At 38.9% G+C, this 19,676-nt stretch overlaps 1 protein-coding gene across 1 annotated transcript in view; it reads left to right on the top strand.

The window, feature by feature from the left end:
* LOC137247035 (uncharacterized) overlaps nucleotides 1–19,432 on the top strand; it is a 33,292-nt gene extending 13,860 nt beyond the window's left edge. Inside the window, exons 2-7 of the mRNA XM_067778102.1 lie at nucleotides 13,534–13,655; nucleotides 13,737–14,555; nucleotides 14,666–14,878; nucleotides 16,706–17,122; nucleotides 17,181–17,343; nucleotides 18,846–19,432. Coding sequence (XP_067634203.1) covers nucleotides 13,534–13,655; nucleotides 13,737–14,555; nucleotides 14,666–14,878; nucleotides 16,706–17,122; nucleotides 17,181–17,343; nucleotides 18,846–19,321 — 2,210 coding nt within the window. The 3' untranslated portion in view covers nucleotides 19,322–19,432. The remainder of the gene's footprint in view (nucleotides 1–13,533; nucleotides 13,656–13,736; nucleotides 14,556–14,665; nucleotides 14,879–16,705; nucleotides 17,123–17,180; nucleotides 17,344–18,845) is intronic.
* The last annotated feature ends 244 nt before the right edge of the window (nucleotides 19,433–19,676 follow it).

Below are 19,676 nucleotides of genomic sequence, written 5' to 3'. Positions count from 1 at the left end.
GTATTCTGTAAAATGAAGGAAGAAAGAACATTTGAAAAAATAAATTTGAAGAGAAAAACATGATACATCATTGCCACAATTTTCTACTATGTTTTTGTACAACGATACGACATACTTACAGCAGGAATTCCCAATGTATTATAAATATTGATATGAATTAAATTGAAAATGAAGAAATACTCAATTATGAATGGAAAACTACATAAATATTGAACACACGTGTTGATTCTCCATAGTTCGTAACAAAAAGACCTAATGTCAATATACACCGAAAGTACGATGTGACAGATATGTAGTGTTGTGGTGTATCTCTTTCCATTGTATCTGAAAAATCCCTATTGCCAAATGGCAGCCATGTTCATTGTTCATACACTTGTCTAAGAAAACTCGATCAGATGAAGATGAATCAGTACAACACATCATAAATACATTTTTTCATTACTTTTTTTAAAATTTTTTTATTCTTAAGGCATCAGAGTAAAAAAGTTAGTAAGTGTGTAGGAACAATAATCTTCGGGACGCTGGTGCATATAGTCGTTCAACTCGAGGGATCCATGAGTTAGGTTACCAAATAGTTGTAGCGATATTGATTCGAAAACAGTGGGCGAGTGTTTCTAATATTGACTTGATCCGTATTTCAAAGCAACATTGTATATGTAAATCTTATGGCTATCAGATTTGGTAGTCGTAAATTTGCAAGTTGAATGGCAACAGTCAACGATTCTGTATATTCGATTTCCCAATAAGTGATTTCTCGTCATGAAAAGAGGTTTGAACACGTTGCGCCGAACCGTTGTTTGTTGGGGCAGTTGTGTAATGAAGAGATATTGTAAATTTTCAGTAAGGAAGCAACCATTTGAAAAGAACCAGTTGAAATTTGCGGAATGTCGGGTTTCGACTTCGAGAAATCTACAATATTGACCGAAATAATGCATCAGCGGTTCGTCGTAAAAAATGCGATGAACTCGATACTCTTGAATTCTTGTTGCCAAAATCCCAGGCAAAAATGAATTTGCCGATGCGAAATGTATAACATCTTCAATAGAATGCAGTCGGTCAGCAATTTCCAAGATTATTTCAGCTGTAATCATGGTTGTTTCTGTAGAAAAGCAACGCAATTCTATTACAAAGTAGTTTCTTCGACACAACAAAATCATACTTAATAAATTTAGTGGGACATTTCTCACCAAATTTAAGCACAACATATACCGAATTTACTTAAATCCAGTTCATTTATTTTTTTTCACAGTTTTTATGAAAAAAATAAAACAAAACAAATGACTTCTTTTTTCGTTTGGTTTTCACTTGAGAAATGCCGAACGTCAAATTATAATTCTAGAAATGTCAATTCCTTTGAATAATGCAAAATAGAAATAAGCACCACCTATTCCATTTCATGAAATAATGCAAATATGAGTTAACACCACACACATTCAAACTTCACAAACATTCACATAGTGGGTTGCCTGCATTCTCTAAGTCACATCGCAGCACACGAGAATGCGATAAACGCTGACTAAGCATATTCACATCATGGGAACATTACTGGTGACATGATATCAACAACATAAGCCACCTGCATTCTTCACTCCAGTTACAAAACGCGCATGCATATGAAATAAATGCTGATGCCTCACTACCGCTCCGTGGGAACATAGTTCACACTGCAAGTACTGCGCATACCTTAGCTTCATATTTCTATACGAGCATCCAACAAACGTCAACCGCGCGTCACCAGCGGATGGGAACATTGGCAGTGATACGATACCACTGCAACATATGAAAATACCAACAACGATGCGACGCCGCTGCAATTGGGCCGTCGCTAAGAATTAATAAAAAGCCATACTAATATAGTTTTAAGTTCAGTTGAAGTTCAGTTGTATTTCAGTTGTATTTTGCTCATGTAAAAGTAATAAAGTGAAAAACACCGGTATAAGCCGGCAAAAAAATAATTTTTTTTAAGTTTTAAACCCACAACGGGTTAACTGGCGCCCAACGGCCCAGTCGCGAGTTAAAAGGCCCTAAAGTAGTGCCCCGCGAATTTAACACTCCAAAAGGCCCTAAAGCAGTGCCTCGCAAACAGATTCGCGGAAAACTCAGCGCGACAACTGGAATCCACTAGTGAATAGCTTCAGTAGAAGAAAGTCACGCACCCACGCAGAGTGCGCATCGAGGGAACCAGAGTAGCAGAGAATTTCTATAACTATCGAGAAAAGATGCAAAAAGGACCAAAAACCCTCTACGCCGTGGGACTAATGTAAGAAATAATTAAATTAGAGTAATATATAGTTAACCAATAAAGATAGAACTAAGTTAAGTGAAGTGAAAGTGAAAGTGAACTGCTATCGTTAAACAATTTTTGTTTTTACTAACTTGCGAGGTCGGTAAGCGAATGAGAAAAATGGCTCAGAATAATATACTTAGGCCTCCACTCCTAAATACAGAAGCAACAGCTGCCTCAACAGCACCTGCAAACCTTTCCCCTCCCCAAGTCGTAACAACGACCGAGGAATTTAGGGAAGTTGTAAGAAGCACCCTAGCCGAAATCCTTCAGACCGACGCTTCAGTACTGACTAGAATCAGTGCTCAACCCCCTTTGCTAACTGATCAGACAATTGACGAGAGGTTCAGAAATAGCATTTCCGACATGGACAAGATCCCTGACGTCGTCCGTTCCCTAAGAGAGTTCAGTGGAAACCCTACTGAGTTCAGTAGTTGGAAGAATTATCAGAAATAAAATTGTCGGTGGTGCAGATGCCGCGCTCGAAGCATACAACACCCCGCTCAATTGGAAGGCAATTTCGCGTTGTCTTACAACGTACTACGCCGACAAGAGGGATCTCAGCACCCTCGAGTACCAAATGACCTGTCTCATCCAAGGACGGAAGTCGGTACAGGAGTTCTACGCAGAAGTTTACAAGCACCTATCTCTCATCCTCAATAAAATTTCCTGTATGGAAATTAACGACGAAGCCATGCGTGTACTCACCAATACATATCGCGATAAAGCACTAGATACCTTCGTAAGAGGATTATCAGGTGACCTCTCCAGGCTTCTCGGCATGAAAGAACCTGCAGACTTACCCGAAGCATTACATTTATGCACTAAATTAGAAAACCAAAACTTTAGGTCCATACATGCTAACAACCAATATAGCTTTCCGAAGATACTGAGTTCACCTTCAACCCCATTCGACACCCACCAAAAACCTTCTATTCCCGCAAGGAAGTTCCAACACGGAAATCATCCCTTCTACCCACAGCTCGCCCACATACCTCAACCAACCCCTCCCATGATACAGTTCCCCCCACAGTTCCAGCATACCTCATATCAACAACCCATATACCAACAACACATATACCGACAGCCCTATCCTCAGTACTACTATGGGCAAGGTGTACCTCCTGGTAGACCTCTTAACAATAAACCACCTCCAAGACCAACTCAGCCAAAGCCGCCGGTACCAATGGAAGTAGACCAGTCGCTGAAAACGAGGAATGTTAACTACATCAACAGACCTAACGACAACAATGCTACGTCGAAACGACCACCGCCCACGCAATCCCATCAACATATTAGGAATTTCCCGAACAAAGTTTAACGTGTAAACCATATTTCCCCAACCCTCGATTCCACCACAACCGACTCTGGCCAATACGAAGGCGACACCAACACATCCGATCCGGAGAGCGAGGAACAATCATGGCAGGACTACTACAACACTTACGAACAACAGGAGCACCAGTATCGCCAAGACGACGCAAACGAATACGTGGACGTTCATTTTTATACTCAGTTGAGCAGAGCTCACAGAGTATATTAAGTTTGATTGGATAACGGTTGGTTGTACATATATAAAGGAATCGAGATAGATATAGACTTCCATATATCAAAATAATCAGGATCGAAAAAAAATTTGATTGAGCCATGTCCGTCCGTCCGTCCGTCCGTCCGTTAACACGATAACTTGAGTAAATTTTGAGGTATCTTGATGAAATTTGGTATGTAGATTCCTGGGCACTCATCTCAGATCGCTATTTAAAATGAACGATATCGGACTATAACCACGCCCACTTTTTCGATATCGAAAATTTCGAAAAACCGAAAAAATGCGATAATTCATTGCCAAAGGCGGTTAAAGCGATGAAACTTGGCAGATGGGTTGAAGTTATGACACAGAATTTAAAATTAGTAAGATTTTGGACAATGGGCGTGGCACCGCCCACTTTTACAAGAAGGTAATTTAAAAGTTTTGCAAGCTGTAATTTGGCAGTCGTTGAAGATATCATGATGAAATTTGGCAGGAACGCTACTACTATCGATATCGAAAATTACGAAAAATGAAAAAAATGCCATAATTCTATACCAAATACGAAAAAAGGGATGAAATATGGTAACTGGATTGGTTTATTGACGCAAAATATAACCTTGGAAAAAACTTTGTAAAATGGGTGTGACACCTACCATATTAAGTAGAAGAAAATGAAAAAGTTCTACAAGGCGAAATCAACAGCCCTTGTAATCTTGGCAGGAATACTGTTAGTGGTATTGCATATATAAATAAATTAGCAGTACCCGACAGATGATTTTCTGGATCACCTGGTCCACATTTTGGTCGATATCGCGAGAACACCTTCACATATACATCTAAGGGCCACTCGCTTTTAAAACCCTCATTAATACCTTTAATTTGATATCCATATCGTACAAACACATTCTAGAGTCACCCCTGGCCCACCCTAATGGCGATATCTCGAAAAGGCGTCCACCTATAGACCTAATGCCCACTCCCTCTTAAAATGCTCAGTAACACCTTTCGTTTGATACCCATATCGTACAAACATTCTAGAGTCACCCCTGGCCCACCCTAATGGCGATATCTCGAAAAGGCGTCCACCTATAGACCTAATGCTCACTCCCTCTTAAAATGCTCAGTAACACCTTTCGTTTGATACCCATATCGTACAAACATTCTAGAGTCACCCTTGGTCCACCTTTATGGCGATATCTCGAAAAGGCGTCTACCTATAGAACTAAGGATTATTCCCTTTTAAAATACTCATTACCACCTTTTATTTTATACCCATATCGTACAAACACATTCTAGAGTCACCCTGGCCCACCCTAATGACGATATCTCTAAAAGGCGTCTACCTATAGACCTAATGCCCACTCCCTCTTAAAATGCTCAGTAACACCTTTCGTTTGATACCCATATCGTACAAACGTTCTAGAATCACCCTTGGTCCACCTTTATGGCGATATCTCGAAAAGGCGTCCACATATAGAACTAAGGATTACTCCCTTTTAAAATACTCATTACCACCTTTCATTTGATACCCATATCGTACAAACACATTCTAGAGTCGCCCCTGGCCCACCCTAATGGCGATATCTCGAAAAGGCGTCCACCTATAGACCTAATGCCCACTCACTCTTAAAATGCTCAGTAACACCTTTCGTTTGATACCCATATCGTACAAACATTATAGAGTCACCCCTGGCCCACACTAATGGCGATATCTCGGAAAGACGTCCACCAAAAGACCTAATGCCCACTCCCTCTTAAAATGCTCAGTAACACCTTTCTTTTGATACCCATATCGTACAAACACATTCTAGAGTCACCCCTGGCCCACCCTAATGACGAAGGCTCGAAAAGGCGTCCACTTATAGACCTAATGCCCACTCCCTCTTAAAATGCTCAGTAACACCTTTCGTTTGATACCCATATCGTACAAACATTCTAGAGTCACCCTTGGTCCACCTTTATGGCGATATCTCGAAAAGGCGTCCACCTATAGAACTAAGGATTACTCCCTTTTAAAATACTCATTACCACCTTTCATTTGATACCCATATCGTACAAACACATTCTAGAGTCACCCCTGGCCCACCCTAATGGCGATATCTCGAAAAGGCGTCCACCTATAGACCTAATGCCCACTCACTCTTAAAATGCTCAGTAACACCTTTCGTTTGATACACATATCGTACAAACATTATAGAGTCACCCCTGGCCCACACTAATGGCGATATCTCGGAAAGACGTCCACCAAAAGACCTAATGCCCACTCCCTCTTAAAATGCTCAGTAACACCTTTCTTTTGATACCCATATCGTACAAACACATTCTAGAGTCACCCCTGGTCCACCCTAATGACGAAGGCTCGAAAAGGCGTCCACTTATAGACCTATTGCCCACTCCCTTTTAAAATGCTCAGTAACACTTTTCGTTTGATACCCATATCGTACAAACAAATTCTAGAGTCAGCCCTGGTCCACCTTTATGGCGATATCCCTAAATGGCGTCCATCCATAGAACTATGGCCTACTCTCTCTTAAAATACTCTTTAATACCTTCCATTTGATACACATGTCATACAACCACATTCCAGGGTTCCCTAGGTTCATTTTCCTACATGGTGATTTTCCTTATTTTGTCTCCATAGCTCTCAACTGAGTATGTAATGTTCGGTTGCACCCGAACTTAGCCTTCCCTACTTGTTTAGATTAACTCCCTCATCGCTTCCTTACTTTGAATGTAAAACAAGCGATGGCAGAATACTTAAATTCCTTATCGACACTGGTTCAAACAAAAATTACATTCAGCCCGCGTTAGTTACAAACCCTAAACCAAATGACAGCGTGTTCTTTGCAAACTCCGTAGGCGGAAAAATAAGGGTATCACATCATACCGAACTTAACCTTTTTGGCCTTAGAGATAAAAAGCTAAAGTTCTTTATCCTACCAACCCTGAAATCCTTTCACGCCATAATTGGCAACGACAGCTTAAAACAACTCAAAGCTGTTATTTACACCTCTAATGACTACATGCTTATAGAAAACAAAATAAAAGTCCCCATTAAGCAACAAATTTCTAAGTCAGTGAACAACATAGAAATAAAAACTGAACATATGAATCCAGAACAAAAAATCATTATCGGTAATTTAGTGCAACAGTTCCCCACATTATTCGCCGAACCCGATAAAAAACTAACATACACCACTAGAATCGTCGGCGAAATCCGTACAACAAACGACTCTCCAATTTACACCAAATATTACCCTTATCCAATGTCTCTAAAAAATGAGGTCGAAAAACAGGTCAATAAACTTGTCGAAGATGGGATTATACGACCATCTCACTCCCCCTATAATTCCCCAGTTTGGATCGTTAACAAGAAACCAGACTCTGCAGGAAATAAACAATACAGGCTAGTAATTGACTACAGGAAGCTCAACTCGGTTACTATTGCAGACAGGTACCCCATCCCCGAAATAAACGAAGTACTAGCGCAACTAGGACGTAATAGGTTCTTTTCCGTCATCGATCTGAAAAGCGGATTCCACCAAATACCCCTGAAAGAATCAGATATCGAAAAAACCGCATTTTCCATAAACAACGCAAAATATGAATTTACTAGACTCCCTTTCGGACTGAAAAACGCACCATCAATTTTCCAACGCACCCTCGACGATATACTACGGCAACACATAGGGAAGTTGTGTCACGTCTACATAGACGATATCATAATTTTCAGCAAGACAGAACAAGACTATGCTAAATCCTTACAAATAATTTTCGATACACTAGAGCAAGCCAATATGAAAATCCAGCTAGACAAATGCAAATTCTTCGCGCAGGAAGTAGAATTTTTAGGATTCATAGTCACTGCAGACGGCATTAGAGCAAATCCATTAAAGATTGAAGCAATAGAAAAGGTACCTATACCAAAAACACTAAAGGACCTCAGATCTTTCCTAGGCATGTCTGGGTTTTACAGACGTTTCATTAGGGACTACGCCAAAATAGCAAAACCCCTTACTCTCATCTTAAGAGGGGAGGAAGGACGAATGAGTAAACATTTATCTGCAAAAACAGCAATAACCATGAACAACGAAGCAATAGATGCCTTCAATAAAATAAAAAGGACGCTTACGTCCAACGACGTGATGTTACAATACCCCAATTTTGGTAAAGAATTCCATCTAACTACCGACGCCTCCAATTACGCAATAGGAGCAGTGCTTGAACAAGATAATAAACCAATTCTATTCATATCTAGAACCCTATCAAAGGCCGAGGAAAACTACGCAACAAATGAGAAGGAAATGTTAGCCATCATTTGGGCCCTCAAATCTTTGAGAAGCTATCTTTACGGCCCTGCCGTAGTCAAAATTTTCACAGACCACCAACCTCTTACATATGCCCTCAGCAACAAGAACAACAATAGCAAACTGAAGAGATGGAAAGCCATCTTGGAGGAGTACAACTATGAGATCAAATACAAGCCCGGCCACACAAACGTCGTAGCGGACGCACTTTCTAGACCACCACAAGAAATAAATTCATTGACACCAACCCAACACAGCGACGAAAGTTCAGGTCAAACCCTTATTCCCTACACCGATGCACCCATCAATGCATTCAAGAACCAAATTTTTATTTCAGTAGGAGAAATTCCTTCATACCAATTTAAGAAAATTTTCCCCACCTACCACCGTCATATCATAATCGAAAGAGATTTTACGGAGGAAACTCTCACCACCCTACTTAAACGATACTTAAATCCTTCAACAACAAACTGCATAAGAACCGAAGATAGCATTCTGGGAAAAATCCAAACAATATACCAAACTCATTTTAGCAGATACAGAGTACTCTATACCCGCAAATTCATAAAGGATATCTTTAACGAAGCGGAACAAGAAACAGAAATCATAAAGGAGCATAATAGAGCTCATCGAAATGCAATAGAAAATAAAAAACAGCTTTTAGATAAATGCTATTTCCCGCAAATGACTGCTAAAATAAAAAGAATCACAAAACAATGCAAAACATGCAATGAAAATAAGTACGAAAGACATCCGACTGCCCCAATCATACAAGCAACCCCAATTCCCAATTACCCAGGACACATTGTCCATATCGATATATATCACACAAACAATAAGGTTATCCTCACAGCCATCGACAAATTCTCTAAATACGCCCAAGCGAAAGTACTTAGATCAAGGGCGACAGAGGATATAAAACAACCCCTTCAAGAATTGCTAACCTCTTTTGGTATCCCAGAAAAAATCGTTATTGATAACGAAAAATCCTTAAACTCTGTAACCATAACCTTTATGCTCGAAAACCAATACGGAATAGAGATTTACAAGACACCCCCTTACACCAGTACTGTCAACGGTCAGGTTGAACGCTTCCATTCCACCCTTTCAGAAATAATGCGATGCGTGAAAAGTGAAAGGACGCACGACAGCTTCGAAGATCTACTTAACAGATCACTCTGCAAGTACAATTATTCCATCCATTCGACAATTAAGAGAAAACCAATAGAAGTATTTTTCGGAAGGACTGTAAGTACCGACCCCGAACAACTGGAAAACCACAGGCAAGAAAACATAAAAAAACTTAGCTGAAAAACAAATAAAAGATTTAGAATTCCACAATAAAAAAAGATCAATCTTCAAAATTTACAGTCCCAATGACATCATCTATGTCAGAATAAACAAAAGAGTAGGCAATAAGCTTACACCCAGGTACAGGAAAGAGGTCGTCAGAGAAGACAGAAACTCCACAGTCATAACCCAATCAGGGAAGACGGTGCACAAAGGGCTGATAAGGAGCTGATAAAAATATAACAAAAAAAAAAAAAAAAAAATTTTAAAGAAGAAAAATCACTTTTTCTCATTTCTTATCTTACCTCCATGTAACGAATTTTCCATCGATTAACACGCCAAAATTTTTATTTATTTTTTTTTTTTCTCCAGCCTACTCGCCTGCACTACCCAGGGAGAAGTCCAAATTCACGACTATTCCTCATCCCACTTAATAACCATCGATAATGGTTTCTCCAAAATCAAGGATGGCACCCTTAACTTTATCCACATCATTGATACCGCAGTCTACCGTCAAGTTCTGCAAAACATTACTGAGATGATAGACAAAGTTTTAACCACCGAAAATCCTATTTATCCCACCTTGCAACACGAGGCCCAACAAGCTATTGAAATGTTGGAAATCGTAGAGCCCCCTCATAGTCCCAGACAAAGAAGATCCCTAGATATCCTTGGCACTGCCTGGAAATACCTGGCAGGAAACCCAGATCATGACGACCTAATTATGATAAATGGTAATTTAGAAAAACTAATTAACAATAATAATAAGCAATATTATATAAACAATGCTTTTAAGCAGCAGATAAATAATCTAACGAAAATCACTAACGATATATTAAGTACCTTTCAGAACGAAGAGGTAATTGTAAACGAAATCGCTTTAAATTTACAAAATAAAATTAGGCTTATAAAAGAAGAAATAATTAACATAAAACATGCCATACAATGGGCTAGATTAGGTATAATAAATTCCATGATTTTGAATAGGAAAGAAATTGAGATATCCATTAAGGAGTTTAATAAGGAAAATATGCCCTTCAACACAATGGAAGAGGCTCTAGAATTAGCCGAAGTTAGCGTATTAAGCAACTCAACTTCTATTTTGTACGTCTTGAAAATTCCATTAACTACGGAAGTAATTTATAACAATTTTATTATAAAATCAGTAATAAAAAAAGATATAATGATTAATTTAAAATTCAATAATATTATTCAAAATAAAGAAGAAATATTCGGAATAAAAACTAGTTGTAAAAAATATAACTCAATTAGCATTTGTAAGCAAGACGAATTGTTAGATTTAAAAAATGACTTTTGTATAACTAACCTAATTAAAAGCCTTAATTCTTCGTGCCCCATGATAAATTGCCACCACATACCAAGAGACGAGCTAATTGCCCCAGGAATACTATTCCTTAACGATTACCATGGCAATATAAGTATCAGCGGAGATATGCGCAAAATAAATGGCACCTATATACTGAACTTCAAAAATGAGACGGTAATAGCTAACGGCAGAACTTATAGGAATTTCGAAACACCTCCTTTAAGGGTGATGCCAGCAATAGCACAGCCAAATCCAAGGGAGGAGAGCTTCACCAAACTTTTGTCACTCGAAGCCCTTAGCGAGTTACACTTGAACAACACTATAAAAATCCAGTCCCTCCAAACAGAAAACACGGCCAACCGAATATTCTCAGGGATTACCATAATCCTAGTTATCCTTGTCATTGCCAGCCTCAAGAGGCACTGCAGGAAAAAAAACAAATAAACCTACAGAGCAACCATTACAATCAATCACTCAAGGCAGCCAGAGCCAAGAAACAACCAGGCAAGTCCAAGTCCCAGTACCCGAAGTAAGGACTTTTCAAATTTTTCAGACGATCGAGGACAACCGTCTTTAAGAGGGGAGGAGTTAACACCACACACATTCAAACTTCACAAACATTCACATAGTGGGTTGCCTGCATTCTCTAAGTCACATCGCAGCACACGAGAATGCGATAAACGCTGACTAAGCATATTCACATCATGGGAACATTACTGGTGACATGATATCAACAACATAAGCCACCTGCATTCTTCACTCCAGTTACAAAACGCGCATGCATATGAAATAAATGCTGATGCCTCACTACCGCTCCGTGGGAACATAGTTCACACTGCAAGTACTGCGCATACCTTAGCTTCATATTTCTATACGAGCATCCAACAAACGTCAACCGCGCGTCAGCAGCGGATGGGAACATTGGCAGTGATACGATACCACTGCAACATATGAAAATAACAACAACGATGCGACGCCGCTGCAATTGGGCCGTCGCTGAGAATTAATAAAAAGCCATACTAATATAGTTTTAAGTTCAGTTGAAGTTCAGTTGTATTTCAGTTGTATTTTGCTCATGTAAAAGTAATAAAGTGAAAAACACCGGCATAAGCCGGCAAAAAAATAATTTTTTTTAAGTTTTAAACCCACAACGGGTTAACTTATGCAAATAAGCACCACTATTGGTATGAAACGTAGCCGTAGCTTGGTGTGATATATCTCATTAACCGCTCGACCAAATTCAATCAAACTTTACAGAAACCATCTACATGTTAACCCCGTAGAAATTTGGTGGAGCCGGTCTCAAGTTATAAAGTAACACCAAAAATGTGCACTTATTTATATATATATATAGAAGAAGGTTGTATGTTTGTATGCATAGAACAAAACAACATAAAAACCATCTTTTTTTTTTTGTTGTTATATCGGCCTACTGATTTGTAAGATCGCGGGTTCGAATCGAGCTCAAGGCCTAACAATAATTTTTTATCATTATTATTCTTATGATAAATTTTTTCTTAATTGAAAAAATTTTTTAATTAGAATAGAAGAAAGAAAAAATTTAGACAACTGCCAAAGCTCGTTGTATAGATCCATTTCGGGAACTGTTAAATTCCTTGATCCAAATTCTAGGAGATTGCCTCGCATCGACTACTTACCAAAGACGAGTACGATCAACCGATATTATTGTTGTTACAGCAAAGAGGATAAATACAATAAGAGCGGTCACTCGTTAGTTTGTGGCGAGTATCTCGCTGGAAATTGATGCCGAATGTTTTCTGAGAGGGACATTTTTAATTGTCTCGCATTTATCCATGCCGTGTAGGCCCCTTGTGCAACTGTGATTTTTGGAAAGAGAATTAAATTAATTAAATACAGTCGAAAAATAAACACAAATACCCCACGAAAATCTATAGAAGACATTTATAAACATCTCGCCCAAAAAAAAGTAGCGACTATCTCTCAGTATACATCGAGTAAATGCCAAAAAAATAACGAGTGACGCCTCTTATTGTATTTATCCCCTTTGGTTATAGCGGCGAAGGTTTTGGGGCGTTTTGTTGATGTTGATGGTCTTTTCCGGATTGTTACCGTTTTGTCATAGGTGTTTTATTGACATGTTAAAGATAACTTATCAGCTTGTTGTTGGTTTGTTATCGGTTTGTTATAAGTTATTTATCGATAGGTTGTTGGTTCGTTATCGAGAAGTTCTCAGTTTGTTATTGACAAGTTTTTTTTTTGTTATCCGTTAGTTATCGACGTGGTATCGTGTTGATATTTATGTGTTATTGCCGGGGTATTACTTTGTTGTGGTCGAGTTATGTGTTTGTTATTAGTTTGTTATCGACAGGTTATTGGTCCGTTATCGATGAGTTCTCGGTTAGTTGTTGACGAATTTTCGGTTTGTTATCTGCTTGTTATCAACGAATTATCAGCTTGTTATTTGTTTGTTATGGGTGGCGAATCTGTTTGTTATCGGCGATTTATCCATTTGTTATAAGTTTATAATCTACAGGTTATTGATTTGTTATCAAACAGTTTTTGGCTTTGTGATTGGCAAGTGGTTGATTTGTTATTGTTAATTTTGACATAACACCTTCATAGTATATATGTACATACAAACTACAAAGCTTGGGAGAGTCGCCGAAATTGGAATGATATAATAAAGTGAGCAGACTCTATACTCAAACAAATATGAATATTCAAAGTCAGCTAAAAGTAAAATTTAGCAAACATTAAACGTTTTTACTTTAATAGTATTCTTCTTTTATTTATCATCCCTCCCTGTAAATAGTGAATGATATCACTTTCCGCAGCTTACTGTATCTTACTGTGGACGACATAAACACCGCCATACGACATTTAGGCTATCGTGCTGAGTTCCGTGAAAAGCTCTTTGTTTGGCGAAAGGAAAAGGTGAGTTTAGTGCTCTTTTTTCGGTGTCATAGTTTTCTACAAAAAAGAAAAAATATCGATGCTCCTTTCTCAAATATTTAGCTTTCAACATCAGAAAAAAGCCATGCACACGTCACACAAACGCAAACGGTTGCGCCTATAAATATGCTAAACAAGAAGACGCCCACTTCTATTGTGGCACCAGCTATTTCGGTGCAATCACTACACCAACTACAAACGCCTCAAAACAGTCAACAAACAAGCACAATCAATACAACTAACAACAACAGCAATAGTAATAATGCCGCAGCAACACTAACCGTTCAACCAAGCAACATGGCAACAGCTTTAGCAACAACAAATGCATTAGGAATACCATCAACAACTACTACAACAACTGGTTCAGCAACCATTATGAAACGCCCTCATTCAACCCAGGCTGAAGAATTTTTAAGTTTGTTGCCTGGTATTAGTGGTACAACAACGCGCATGAGCAATAATATGCCAGCTGTTGTATTAGAGCCGACATTCAGTTTGATGACACAAACTGCCAAATCGCCAAAACTACACACAATGGCAACATTAAGTACAACACAGGCAACAACAACAACAACGGCAACAGTCACAACGCTACCTACAGCAGCAGCAATAGCAATGACATCAACGAGAGCATCAACAAAATCCATAAATGTCGAGCAGCAGCAGCAGCAGCAATTTTTATCAACAAGTAGACTGGGTAATTCAAGTGCGGGCGGCTTAGTTGGCGATGGTGACAATGGCATGGGAAATGCAAGTAGCAGCTTAACTACAAACGTCGGTGGCAGTAGCAGCATCAATCAGAGCAGTAGCACTAATAATACGTTTGGTTTAAGAAGCAGCGCCGATACTTGGCCGCCATTGGTTATGAGTTGTCCCAAAGTGGTAGGTGCACGCTGAAGCCTCTTAAGCATATGGGCGAGCAGTGAATTTACTGGGAATCTAATAACTTTCATTTTAAACAATTTTTCCTAAATTTTCGTTTCTCTTTTTAGGATACAGCTAAAGTTCTTCATAATTCCCAAGTTGGTCAGCGCATTAAAAAGTTTTACAAAAAAAATGGTTACCTGGAAAATCATCAACGCAATGAAATCGTACGTCTTGTCGTTGCGGATGTAATGCGTCAAGGTGAGACGTTAAGCCCCAAGGATTTAAGACAAATTTTGAGTGATATTATAGCAATTTTTCCAAACGAGCAGGCGGCAGCGGTAAGTGTAGGCATACATATCTATATTTATTAGTAATGGTTATGATAGCTGTGAGTCAAATTTAACGTACACATTTTGACTTATTATGACTTAAGATTTGGACTTATATTATGTGTAGGCTGCAAATATATTTAACTACCTCTTCAGGCTTTTTATCACATATCACGAAGGGAATACTAGTCACGCCACCTTGGTGGGAGAGTCTGTGGCTTGGCGAAGCGGCGCATTTGCAGAGAATGTGAACCGGAAACTCATCCTCTTGGTTACAAGAACGACATATTTGTATATCCAAAGGATTTAATTTACTTAGGTGATATCGTAGTCCACAATATCGCTTTTACTACCAAATGAGAGTTTGTTGGTCCTCTCTGCTCTAGTTGCTGGGAGCATAAACAATTTGGCCTATGTTTGCCCTGAGTACTCAATCGAGAGCTGTTGGTGGGGGAAGTTACTGAGCACTGTGGGAATTAAAGATAATATTTATTTCCGTACAGCGGGCAGGGCTGTTTGATATCAGAGGCGAACTCAGAACAAGACTCTCCCTCGCTTGAATGGATATATATTCAATATATATCCAATGTATATTGCGGAGAGAAAGCTGCGGCCCGGGCACTATGACTTTTCGCACTCCAGAATTTTACCAACTTATACTTCAGGACAGTCAAAAGTGTCCTCAAAACTGCTCCCCTTGTGCATTTCAGAACCTTTAATTCCTTGAGAGAAGAGTTTGGGGAAGGATCTAATTAGAGTAGTGGATTACTTTCAAGCGGAGAACGCCATGAAGAAGCGGTGGATAGGTGGAAAATTTAATAGCTGTTCGGACTGCTCCGCTAGACACCTATGGTCTGCTCTTGTACAGTAGGTTTGGGGTGAGCTAAAAAACGCTGGACAGACACATCCTCGTGTAGCGAGATTCCTCTCGCTAATTGACTGTCGCACTCGTGGGTCCATTGTCCAATGGAAGTTCATGTGGTACAGCTCAATACAATGGAAAACCCTTCTACATTATACAGCTTGAAACGCCAGATTTTTCATGGTTTTTTTGATTTCCGGAGGAACTTTTCTTCCTAAAACTGATAACTACACTGGAAGTAAACGCAATGATGAATCGCTACTCAGTTGACACAGAATCTTAGTCGGGTTGTTTAAAGTGCTGGACATAGACTTACAGATCACCCCAGTTGCTCTATAGCCAACTTTATCTGTTCGTCTTAGCAGTGATCGTATTATTTTCGTTATTATTCGAGTAGTTTGAGAACTCAATACATACCACAAGTCTGGATAATAATTTGGTGATCTGACTAGCTACATTGGTCGTTGTCGGTTGATGGAACTGGTCACCTCTTGGACACACCTATTATTAGTAACTGATGTTATGGGCCATACACATTTCGACTAATGAGGGTAAGGGCAACTTAAATTTCCGAAAGTACGCTTTCCACAATCAGCCCATGCACGCGAATTTCCTATTATACACGTATGGCTAGAAACCTTTTGACAGTTTCAATACTATTGCCAACCGATTGAAATAATGTCGTTACGCATGTAGTGCTGCATTAAGTTTTACAAGTGCTTTTTGTTGTTTTTGGCGATTTTACTGTACTTTATGCAGTATTGACTTATTGCAGCATGCTTTTAGGCTCCGAAATATCTTTGTCATGATTTTTAAGTGAAGATATACTTAAATAGCAAGCTATATGGGTCTTAATTGTATCCAAAAAAAAAAAAAAACAAAAACTATTACTAGAAAAGATTTTGCTTTCCTAAGATGAACTAATATCAGCTCAAAAAGATAATTTTTATTAAACTACCATTTCCATTCTACAGGACTACTACTTCATCTATCGCGGTGGCAAAGGCAACCCATTGGGACGTCTCTATCAACGCTACTCCAATGAGAATGTTAAACGTCGTCGTATGATACGCACGAGCGATGATGATGAATGCAGTTTTGATGCTGAAATGCCAGAAGAAATAAACACTAGTACCAGCAATAGTTTAATGGACGAAGATGATACTATGTCGACGTATCCACAAGATTTACCAGGAGTTGTGCCACGCGTAGATGAAATGACGGCACTTGCATTAAAACAACTTTTAACTACCGATCACTTCAGCTGGGAGGAAGTATGCGATAAATGGATACAAACATGGGCGCTGCGGAATAAAGAATTACAGCAAAGCGGTCTAGCGGACTTGCTTAGTAATTGGTCAAAGTTGGCAGATCCGCGCGCAGCAGAGTTGGTATGTATGATACAATATGTGTTTTGACTGTGATTCTCAAATTTTATCTTCCTTGCAGTATAAAATCGATTTTCGTCATGTCTACCCGGACAAAGAAAATCTGTTAATCTGCAAATGGGAAGAATATATAAGGAGAGTTACGCCACAATTTGATAAGAAAGTTCATCATGAAGATTTAAAAAAATTGTACAAATACTTTAAAATGGGCATGGCAAGTAAAGGTGAGTGTAGTTGAATTTTTCTATGAGATATCGTAGGTTATTATTAGCCCTGTGTATAAAATGAGACTGTTTTTAATAACGTGACGTAAGACCTGAGTAGCTCATCTGGCAGTTTACCAGGGTTTAACAAAATTGTATAGAAGTGGCCATTGGTATTCTTGTTTGATTATTTCACCGCGGTGTCTAATGCAGCCCCAACACAAAAAGCCGAAACAATAATAAGTCCAATTAGTAGTACTAAGATCCAGTAACAGAACAAGAAAAAGTTATAAAATGGGTTATGTGAAAGGCTGCAGTGTCACTCAATCAATCCAATTTCAAGTAGAGGTCCCTCCAGCTTCCACTGAATAAAGACACAGTATTTAAGCGCTCAAATCGAAGACACATTCACGGCTTAAAGTGTCCTTCGAGAAGAGGACAGAGCGGGTAGCTTCTCTTTACGCGACGGATAAAGGGATTGAGGCGGAAAGTATCGGAAATTATTATTGGGGAGGATGATCGGTGGTCGGCATTAGTAGAGGAAACGATCGCAAGAGTAGCGTAAGAACTGAGGTAACCCGGAATGGTGATAGTAACTAGACAGTTGGTTAGCGGTGTGGAAGTGGGCGGCAATAGATTAATAAAGGGGTGACTTGCAGCGGCAGTGAAGAACCGAAGCTCGTAGAAATAGCAGGTCGGAAGGACGGGAGTGAAGAAGGTAGCTACTATGATAGCTTGGATTTTACAAGAACTTTTATCATTCGTCCAGAACTCTCCCTAGGGTTTGAAGGAGGAAGTACGTTAGGCCCATAGCCCGGAAGTCGCATAGAAGCATGTCGTTGCCAGCTTTTGGTAGTTAACTTTGAAAAACGGACCTCCATTAAAATTTCTAAACGTTTACCTAGAGGCCATTCTGTGGCAATTACCTGGGCTTTTTAAGTGGATCATGCATAGCTAGCCTTCAAATTTTCTCAAAGGTTATCGCAAAAGTTTTCCAAAACAGCTTGCAAAAAATTCAGTCAGTTTTTCTTGAAGGGCTGCTATGAGGTCAAAGGGGATAACGTCAATTGACTTTAGACCAAAAATTTCCCAGGTAGTCATAAAGTCAATATCAAAAAAAAGGTCAAAAAGCTAATTGACCTCATGAATTTCGAAGTGGTAATAAGGTCAATTGATCTTGCGACTATTTGAGGGGGTCATAACGTTAATTGACCTTTTGGCCGTTCACCTTATATCACCACACCACCATATGGCAGCATGCTTTTTTCTTGAGTTGGGGAGTTTCTCCGGCCCATTCCCTTGTCATAAAAACAGGAGGCATTAAAAAATGCTATGGGGTTAAGCATTGAGCGAAAAAAGTGTATATTCTGGCTGCATTGTTTCCAGCAAAAAAGCTCAATTAGCTTCGATACAAATTTGGTACGAAGAAAGGCAGCAACCTAAAGGCCTGCTGGTTGTTAAAAAAAAGATATATTTAAACATATATTTAACCGTCAGTGCATATATATATTTTTTCATTTCAGATGAAAAAGATTTTGTCTTTGCTGTAGGCTTAATTGCCTTACTACCCACCACTGGCCGCTTCAAAGATAATAATGGTAAGCTGAGCATACGCGCCAACGTCACCGATAGCATTGAATCCTTTGTAATGCGTTTGAGTTCATTGGAATCTTATGAATCACGCTTAGATTTGTATAATCGTAAGTTTGGACCCATCAATCGCTCCACACATCCATTTTTGGTTGTAATAATGCCAAATGAGTGTACGATATCGAAAATCTACGTCGCTCTAGAAAATAATTTCTATTGTATGCAATCTTTCCTGCAAGCTCTAGATTTGTGCTATAAGATTTATCATACTTGTGGTCTTAAATATCCGACAATCTGTGAGAATGTTTGGACATTTATACAACGGTACTTTTATGATATGACTGTGCCATGGGAGGCGAGAAATGCGAATTTGGTATCCTTGATTGTTTCGTTGACAGTGAAAAACTAAGGAGATATGAATTGAGTACTGTAGTGTTAAGAAAATAAATTTAATTTTTAAATAGATGTAATTCTTTGAGTTAAACTGAAATATGTATGTGATTTTTGAAATAAATGTAAACTATCTGAGAAAAAAATATTGCGTCTTTATTTGGAAATATTTCGATTAGTTATCAATCAAACGCAGTCCAGCCAAAGATTCAGTACTTCGAAGGTAAATACACAACGCAAATACATTTGCGTGAATGGGTGGGCATCAGTAAAAGGGAGACAGAGGTTCACACGTCCACAGCAGTTTCAGGCTGTATTTTTAATTAGTTAGGTAAGCTTAAAGTGGCTAGAGAGACTATTCAGAAGTATGATCG

The sequence above is a fragment of the Eurosta solidaginis genome, chromosome 3 (assembly GCF_040869045.1).
Source record: "Eurosta solidaginis isolate ZX-2024a chromosome 3, ASM4086904v1, whole genome shotgun sequence".
Lineage (NCBI taxonomy): Eukaryota > Metazoa > Arthropoda > Insecta > Diptera > Tephritidae > Eurosta > Eurosta solidaginis.
The sequence above is the reverse complement of the archived record's forward strand: the minus strand, read 5'-3'. Positions and strand labels throughout refer to the sequence as shown.